This window comes from Halichoeres trimaculatus, unplaced genomic scaffold, assembly GCF_033239565.1.
Source record: "Halichoeres trimaculatus isolate MK-OKI-2021-1 unplaced genomic scaffold, fHalTri1.1 fHalTri1_scaffold_21, whole genome shotgun sequence".
Classification (NCBI taxonomy): Eukaryota; Metazoa; Chordata; class Actinopteri; order Labriformes; family Labridae; genus Halichoeres; species Halichoeres trimaculatus.
The window spans coordinates 10,517,132-10,526,677 of record NW_027437199.1 but is presented as its reverse complement, the minus strand read 5'-3'; the positions used below and the strand labels follow the sequence as shown (position 1 = coordinate 10,526,677).

The 9,546-nt window shown below is 42.4% G+C and overlaps 1 protein-coding gene across 4 annotated transcripts in view; it reads left to right on the top strand.

Annotated features, from left to right (window-relative positions):
- Nucleotides 1–242: 242 nt before the first annotated feature.
- LOC141810783 (pleckstrin homology domain-containing family A member 5-like) overlaps nt 243–9,546 on the top strand; it is a 252,612-nt gene continuing 243,308 nt past the window's right edge. For all 4 annotated transcript variants that reach the window (XM_074698593.1, XM_074698598.1, XM_074698596.1 and 1 more), the window contains exons 1-3: nt 243–382; nt 506–582; nt 1,395–1,452. In XM_074698593.1, the coding sequence (XP_074554694.1) occupies nt 291–382; nt 506–582; nt 1,395–1,452 (227 nt within the window). In that variant the 5' untranslated portion in view covers nt 243–290. The remainder of the gene's footprint in view (nt 383–505; nt 583–1,394; nt 1,453–9,546) is intronic.

Here is a 9,546-nt window from a genome sequence, read left to right as displayed (position 1 = left end):
ACTCACAGCTGAGCTGTAAGCAGCTCTGGCAGCGCGTGCAGGAATCACACTAATAGTGAACTTTCTTTCGAGCCAATTTAGTCACACACTCGTAAGCACGTCTGCCAAAATAAAACACTCCACCGCCTCCCTTAACTTGGCAGAAAATCATTCCTTGTGTCTTTTACTCTCCTCTCCGCGCGCTCCCTTCTCCAATAGGCGCGCACGTGGTGTCCGTCGCGCGCCTGGCACGGCGCCGCGCACTCCAGCCCTGTGTGTAGTAACCAGAGCAGAGAAGCTCTCAGCTAGACATGGCGGCGGACCCGAAGCCGGACTGGCTCTCCTGCCTTCCCTCTTCTTGGAGTTATGGGGTGACGCGGGATGGACGCATATTCTTCATTAAGTAAATATCACGCGGACATGTGGATTTATGGATACGCACTGCTTATTTCTACGACGCATTTTTTTCCTGTTTGTCTTTTTCGGCTTCTCTGTTCACCTTTCCCCCGTTTTCTTCCACCAACAGCGAAGAAGCAAAGAGTACAACCTGGCTGCATCCTGTTACTGGAGAGGCTGTGATCACTGGCCACAGAAAAACTCCAGGTAAACATTTTGACAATGTTTCTTTTTACTGCGTTTCCTGCGAAAACACACGCACACACTCGCACGCACGCTTCGCCTGGGAAAGGTTATCTGCGCGTCACGGCGGAGGAAAAAAAGGGGCGACAAGTTGCGGGGAGAGCCGTGGAAGACGATGAGGGGGAGATTTCTTCTCTCTGCAGCAAAAGCAACAGCCTCCTTTTGCTCCGCTCCCCTGTCTGCTCTCCACTGGCGGACCATTACGCACGGCGTCTCCCCTCCCCTGCCTCCCCACTACTCGCTCCACCTGGACACTTTGCGACACACTTTTTAAAAGTTCCGTCACGTAGGCGTGTGCCGATTTCAGCCAAATCCCTGCGGTGACATTTGACACATCTCCGCTGAAATCCGCCCAATCGCTGCAGAAACGCTGCATTTCAGAGCACATTCAGAGCCCGTATCCGCACCGAGCTGCCTCTGGAACAATGCAGCGCGTGTGGTGCGTCGGTGTAAAGCCGATATTCCAAAATAAAACACACATCTGCCGCGAGAGGAAGAGGGTGGGAGGGCATCTTTACATTGCAGGCTGCAGATCAGTGCTCACACAGCTGGAGGCTGAGGCAGGATGATTGAGTAATCCTTGAATATCTGCGCTGCTTATTGGGGAGGGGGCGGAATGTATTAAAGAGCACAAACCAATTGAGCTATTTGTAATCCAGACACTGCATTGCTGTGCAGGTGTGTGTGCGTGTGCACTGAAAGCTTCATATCTCTGCACAGCTGCTTATATATCACATTTGTGTGTTCTCTCTCCCCCTCCTCCTCTGTCCTCACAGATTTACCAACAGGATGGGAGGAAGGATATACATTCGAGGGAGCTCGATGCTTCATCAAGTGAGTTGAAATGTGAAAAGAGAGAAAGAAAGAGGGATAGAAGGAGAGCGATAGATGTGGAGAGGGAAAGAGATGGCTGGAGTCTGAGGTAGTGAGACGCTGCTTTGTTTTGTTGAGGTAGAGATTTCCCTCCACTCTCCTCTACACCCACCTCTGCCTGTGTGCCCGCTGCAGGAATCCACAAATATCTCCTTCCCCTCTACACACACACACACAGAAAATCAGTGTGGAAGGACACAAGTTTGACTTCCCCTTGCCGCTGTTGAGGCTTTCTCCTTCTATCAGTCATGCTCTTGTCCTTCATCTCTCCCTCACACACACACACACACACACATGGAGGGATTTGCTCTCTGCTGTCTGTGAGACACAACTTTGACAAGCGAGTGTGACTCAGAGGCTCCTCTGTGCCGAACAGGCTTTACTAGTCGGTGTGCTGCGTGTGTGTGCATGTGTTTGTTGGGTTATTAGCGACTCCGGCTCCCTTTCCACATTTGCCTACATGTATATTTTGTGGACCTGTTTGACAACAGAAATGCCCTGCAGCTTCTGGCCTTTCTCACACACCCACAGCTGGCACACACACACCAACACATGCCTTCTGTAAGGCACTTTCATTTGTTCTACCTACTTTCCCACCTAGTCCTCCTGCTGTTGCTTGTTCTGTCTGAGGCCATTTTGAGAGCAGCAGCTGACACATATGGTGAGCTAATATAGCCACTCTATAAATAGCCTCAGAACCGCTGCTCATTGGTATGTATGAATGCCTACAGAATGTTTGCACATACTCGCACCCTGCATGCATGCATACAGGTAAACATCCAGGAGCTGTTGCACAGGGTAGAGGCTGGTGTGCAAGCTTGGGATTAGATGTGACTAGTGGATGGCTCTAAATGCAGGTGTAAATGAACGCATGAGGATGTGTGGAGATCAGAAGAGGTCAGGATGGGTGGTGAGGCTGCAGGGTTCCACAAAAACGAAAAGCTTGATTAACTAAAATGAACTAATTCAGAAAGGCAAAGGCAAAAAAATCTTTGGAAAAATGCTGAGCTACCACTCTTCACATTGTATATTCTGCTATTTTGCGTCCTGTGTGAACAGCAAACGCAGACCAGATCAGCAGATCCAGAGACCCTGGTGAAAAAAAACCCTGATCCTTTCTCTGGTTATGTTTGTCACAGGATACTCGTTATTACAGATTCACAATGACATTTATGACTATTACTTGACTGCACAACTCTCTGCTCACTTTATATTTGCTCCTCTGATGTAAAACCACTCACAAACTCTAAAAGCAAAAAAACTAACCAATGCAGTGATCCTCAGTTCTGTTTTGAGTCTCTAGTCTGGTTTATAGATACATTATGTATTTATATAACTTTGGATAAGGGTTATCCCGGTGAGTTTTAAGAGGAAACTTGGAAATCTCTGAGATGATGAATGGGATAGAAAAAGGAATAAGATGTTGATATTCATCAAGCATATTTTTTTAAACTGGTGAAGAATGAGTATCATCCAAAGAAGGTTTGTGACAGAAATAGGTGCCTGGCATTTGTAATCTGATGGGTTTGTTGATGTAAAAAGCTACATAGAATTATACATAAAGACTCAGTGAATTTGCAAAACAACTTGATATGTTTGTTGAAAGATGGATGATTTTGTTGATGTTGATTTTTAATTATGGTTAGCTGTGACTACGTTATTTCAAATGAAAAAAAACACTTCTTCTGGTACTTGATGGCAGCACCTGCAGTCTAATAACTTGAATCACTTTGTCACACCAAGGTTTTTCTTTTTTCTTAATTCTTGCTTGTGGTGTACATCACTTTGGACAAAAGCGTCTGCTGAATGAAATTGTAGACGGTATCATGTGATATTGTACGATGCGATAAAACGTGATACAGTATGGTCCTATACTGTCAGGTATGATATGATTTGATACTGTAGTGCACTTAATATAAAGCAAAGTACCATATGATATGGAATACATGCAATATTTCATAATATACAATACTGTAAGATACAATACAATAGGATAAGCGCATGGTTTAGAACAGTACAGTATGAACCTGTTAGACACAAGATTTTAGGATACGTTACGTTAAACCATGTCTTAAACCATATAAGATAAGATAAGATAAGATAAGTCATACTTTATTAATCCCCGGAGGGAAATTCAAGTAGTTTGCTTTAAGATACACTTTTATTTGTCCCACAACAGGGAAACTTACAGATTTAAAGCAAGAAAGCAAGAAAGTTTGCAGTGAAGAACCTTACCGTAAGAATTTATAGAGTAGAATAGAATAATATAGGAAGAGAAACTTAGAAAAAAATATGCACATATTGAGCGTAACATAAAGGTAGTCTGAAAGAGTCTGAAAGAGTCTGAAAGGGGCAAGACATAGCAAATACAATTCGCCAATTTAATCAAATACTCTGTTTACTGTATTTTTTCACTAGTTTATGTCTTATTTATTGTTGATTTACATAGCTTTAACTATCAGCTTTGATAGCTCTACTAATATGCTGAGCCTCTCCTAAGATGGCCCTTACCATGCATACAAATCAACAAAACTAGGAAACTGACAGTACAAAAGACAACCCTACAATAAATATGTAAATTAAAGCACAAAATTCAGAAGTGGAGCACTGAATTGGCTCTGGAGTATTCCGCCCAGAGCTTATTCTTTGTTAAATACCGATTAACTTCACTTCATAGACGAAGAAACTCAGCGACAAGGGGTCAGAGTGAGTTCTCCTTGAATCTAAAACTAAGATCTGAACCTGCAATGCACCCTACCATCATCTTTGAGTACTGAACAGGACCTGTAACCGCCAATTTAAAAACCTGACTTGAAACTCAAAGGCATATTTTTGCTTTTTCCATCTATTATTGATTGCTTGGTTTCAAGTATTTCTTAACACTTTGGCAACAGTGTTCTTTCATTGATCTAAACCCAGAGCTTTATGCTTTAGAACTGCCCAAACTCAACGTGAAACCCTGAACCATGTCTGTCCCAGAGCTCTAAATAGTCAGCTGGTGGACATCACTTCATTTTATGGCAGTGCCTTTCAAAACAAAGGCTCAGAAACACTGCCTTTGAATAAAAGTGTATGCATCTGTCACCAAAGAGACAAACCATCTCACAGAGGCTGAAAAAGCTCCAACAATGTGTTTTCATTCTCTGAGCGTTGGCACACGGCGTGAGGTTTGTACGGAGGGTTGAAACTGGTCTGAAATGGTGATTTATGATGCTTTCTTGTTGGATGTGTTTTGCCCTCTGGGTTTGCATTGATAGAGGACATCGGGTGCAAAAATGGCATCCCCTGACTGCTGATTTTTCTGGTAATGGCTGAGTCAGAGCCAACTGCAGGCTGAGGATTCACATTCTTGATCACAATGAGCTGCATTTGTGTCCGAACAATTAAGCACAGTCTCATATTCGCTGAGCAGCACTGCATCATCACCACTTCTTCAAATCTTCCACATTCCAGCAAAATTCTTACTCGGTCACTTTTCTATTCATCCATTATTGGACTGGTGGCCTCTCTGCTCCCACCACTCTGACACTTCATCTGCCCTCTGAATGCCTGTTGACAGGCAGTCCATGCCTAGGCCTGATCCCTTTGAGTGGAGGTCAAACCTCTCCTGGCTGAATTCGATCCTTAGGTTTCTCCACTTGCTTGTCTTGTGCAGCTGTATAGAGCTGGTTTGATGAGTTTTAATAAAGTGTTGCACAGACTACTCAGCTGAAATCATCCCTTGGCAACACAAAGGACAAAGCATTCATCTCAAAACCGCTCTGATTCACCAGGAAATACTGCTGGGATCAAGGTTTGAATATGCAAACCCTCAGTGCAATATGAGGAAGAAACATTACTGCAAGTTTCTGTTTCGTCCAAACCACGGTTGTTTCATGGAGAACTGAAACAGAGTGGACTGACCACATCTCATTTTGGTTGTTTCAAGTTTCTCATTTAGATTCTGATCTACAATCTCCTCGGAATGCCTTTCAATTTTTTATTTCTTTTTGCATCCACTGCTGAGGTTTTGAAGTTCTGCCAGGGTGTTTAGCTCTGCATGGCTAACTAATTGCTCCCGCAGCCACCCATGGAGCGCCGGAGGAGCTCAAGCTTTGGGCTATGCAGCTTTAGTTTGCCATGGAAGACCGTCAATCACTCACTGGTTTCAGGAAAACATTTGGAGTATACTTTTGAGTGACAGAGTGCTAGCAATGCCTCACTGTGATGGCTTAGCAACGGCTAACCAAGGCAAAGACTGTCCAAGGCCTGACCATGTTTTGACCTGACTACCTTCTCAACGGATAAACAGCTATCGAATCCCAAAGTCTGGCGTCTGAATGACTGGAAAGTTCAAAATCATTTTGGGACTGCTCCAGTAAAAACTGTTTCAACTGGATACAAACCTTCCTGTGATGGCTGCCTGATCAAAGTACGTCCCTTGAAAGTGCTTCTCTTTTCCACTGAAAGGATTGATCATTATCTTGAGTGTCACACATCATTACAGAAAAGATCCCCACAGAGATATGTCTTCTACCATTGCTTTCCCTCCATTTATTTGCATCATTACAGCGAACTTGGTCATAGTTTCAATCTCTTTTAAGGGTAATTTTGGATCTTTGGAGAGACTTCTGCCAAAATCGGAATCAGCAATGAACCTGTTCGTTTGATGTATGATCAGGTTCAACCTTCAAGAAAAATGTTGAATTCATTTTGAAACAAAACTTGTGCCTGTTGCACCAGCTCAGTAAGCTGTTTCTTCAGTTAAGGTGTGAAATCGACACCAAACAGGAGATTGAAACTAAACCTGTCACCTTATTCTGCCATTGACTCTTGTCTGATGGATCGGATGATTTGCAGAAATGAGACATGTCGACAGTTTAACCATGTAAGCATTAAACAAACAGGTGCCTCAGTTGCGTGTGTGGAAGAACAACCACAACAGAAGTGGCACCTCCTCCTCTGCTGGTCTCAAAACAAGAGTCAATAGCAGCAGCTGAACAAGCTGTTTGGCAGAGAAGATATGGCAGATTTTTCTTACTCTTATAAAACCATTTTAAAGTCAGCTTCAGCTTTCAAAACCTTAAAACTAGACACTTTTCTGGACTTTTATTTGGTCTAATGGGCCTTTTTTTTCTTTTTACAAAGAACAAGACAATAAGATGCCTAGATCCCAGATTTGCAATCTGTTGAAATAATTTCAGTAGCTGCAAACCTTTAAAGCCCTGTTCCCACCAGGCATTTTACAGCATTTCCACAGGCTAATCCAGGGACAGACTATAACTGAGACAAGGTGGGGTGCCATACTAAACCAGTCTGATCTTGAAGGTGGAGCTACAACACTGCAGACCGTTGATTGGTTGAAAAAATCTTCAGTTACCGTGCGATAGCGGCTGTATTTCTCCTGGGGGCACACAGCCTTCTGTGAAATTGCACTTTGTAACAAAGAGCCACATGCCAGTCACAGAGAAGACAAATTTCTGAATGTCTCTCATCGTTGCTCTTTGTTTACTGCGTCAATCTTCTTTGTTGGATTTATTAGCGGGGTACACTGTGTAACGCTGCTATGGTGTCACGCTATTATGTTACCGATGCAGCTATCAGCATCCGGCTTACACGTGGCCTACCACGAGGCGGCACGGTTGGCTGTGGAAACGCAAACAGGACCAAGCTTAACCGATCCAACCGGGCTTAAGTGTTAATTGAGCACAAACTCCAATCTAATTTAGAGATGAAGCTTAAACAGGCTGGGTTTAAACTAATGCATCTCTGGTGAAACCAAGAGCTGGCTGTTGTCTAAACTCAGCAAAGAGGAAGTGCAGAATGTGACTGGGAATAATGATATTATCTGTTAAAAAGAGACTTGTTTCAAAGCTAATCAAATCCGTGAAGATTGAACAGTCTGATCCTTAATCCTGTCAGCACAAAAGTCAACAAAACTAGAATTCATGAACATTGCCATTCCTGCTGTTTTTGTGTTTCCATGTGCTGTACACACAATATGATAAGTCTTTGGGTCAGTGGTGAAGGTTAGGACTGTGTTAGCTATGATTCTGTCATAATAAGCCTGTCAGTGATGTGGATCTAACAGAATCTGGACACTTGTAGATTGTCTTGGCTGTCTATGACTTTTTTGAGGTGCTGCTGTTGATTTTGCGTGTGTTCGAAGCCATCACAGGAACTACAAATACCACATTTCAGCACTCAGCGTCTGTGGTTGTTGCTCATGCTGCTCACAGCGGCTTGTTGGCAAATTATTCTCCCAAATCTGAAACTAAATGGCATGTGACTGACTTCCACTTTCACTTCCACCAGAGACTGTGGCCTCTCTTGTGCTGGATTAGAGATATGATCATATTTTTTGTCATCAAATTTAAAAGCTACATGTCATCTTAGGGTTCAGTCACATGGTGGGGTGATTTTTTTTTCAGATTTTTCCACTTCTTTGCCTGTTCTATCAAATACTGGTTTTAAGGATTTATCTTCCATAGCCTCTGACGTGTCCAGTGCAGAGACTCCGAAGTATCTTACCCCTCCTTGAAAATTTGGCCTTAAACTGGTCATCACTCTCTTCTTCCATTCTGTTATCTTTCATATTTTTCTTTCCTATGAGGTCCCAGGGGGAGCTATTAGCAAGCTTGTAATGTGAGGGCTAGTGTGTTTGGAAAAAAATCCTGAAAATGAGAGAAATCAGACTGTTAGTGTGCTGCATTCTCACTCATGATGACTTTTTTATTGTGTGTCGTGTCGTAAAACAGTGGTGCCCTTTTTTCTAGTCAAGGGAAAACAGACTCACGCTGCCGTCACATGGATTGAGGCTGACAGCAGATGGAAAACACCTCGATGAACAGCTCAGGGAAAATGAGCAGTCTAAATAAATGGCAAGATGGTGGAATTAAGGCATAACATTTAAGAATGGCTCTGCGTATGCGCGAGTTTCCTCAGGGATTTCTTCGTCTGGTCTGAAAAGTCGATCCACCAGCTTTTAAATATTCATGAGGATGGTGATGCCTACCTTAAATTCACTCTTTTATTCAAAGACAGTGGTGTACGTTTGTGTTTATCCTTGTGCTGTGAATGTACTCCAGCAGTATAACAGATTACTGATAACTTCCATAGTCTATTTAATTCATAGTGATGTCACCCATTTGTGTCTCATAGAGAGTTTTGAAGCCCGTCATCAACACGACCATATTAGTAATGGGGCACTGAGTTTTGTTAGACTTCACTCACAATGCTAGCTTGAAGCTATGACCTCATAGGCCGACTGACAATGTTGATCACGTTCTGTGTTTGTTTATCCTCTGAAATAATATCGTAATGAGAGCTTCTGTGAGATCTCATGTCTATAAAATCTTGTCCCAAACTTTCAGTGTGCCACATAGAGGTAGGCCTTGACCAATAATACATTTTGCAGGACAATATTGACCCACAAATATTGATGATAAATGATATTATTGAATATTATTTTCAAGCCAAATTACCCACCAATATAATGATAATATATCATAATAATGCAAGTAAACCTTTTTAAATGCAACAAACTTTTATTTCTCATGAGTAATGTATAGTAATGTTATTGGAATATCACTAACTTTCAAATATCCTAAAGATACAAACAAAAAACAATAAAAATACTAGAAAAGCACTCAGAGAGCGCAGACCTCCACCAAGTACATTGTGATTGTCACTCAACACTTTAGTCCTACTTTGATGTTATACTTCCTTTCAGCAGACTGTCTGCTACAATTTGGTATTAGTTGCTGGTTTGTACCATAATTTGTTACCTGACAGTGTTGAAAATGATCATGACCCAGTACATATTTCATATTCAGGATCTTAGTATCCAGAATATTGCCAGGATCTGGATCGTACTTTTACATCTGTCAGAAATGACGGTGACCTTGTCTAGTATTGTATAGGCCTACATAGCAGTGTTACCAAATTCCTAAGTGTATGATCCAGAGATTGTCATGTTAAAAATTGGTCCCAACTGTCTTTAAGTGTTATATCTCGCACGACTTTTAGATCAATTAAGGTCTAAAAGTCATCAAGGTGTGTGGATGACCAGGGGTC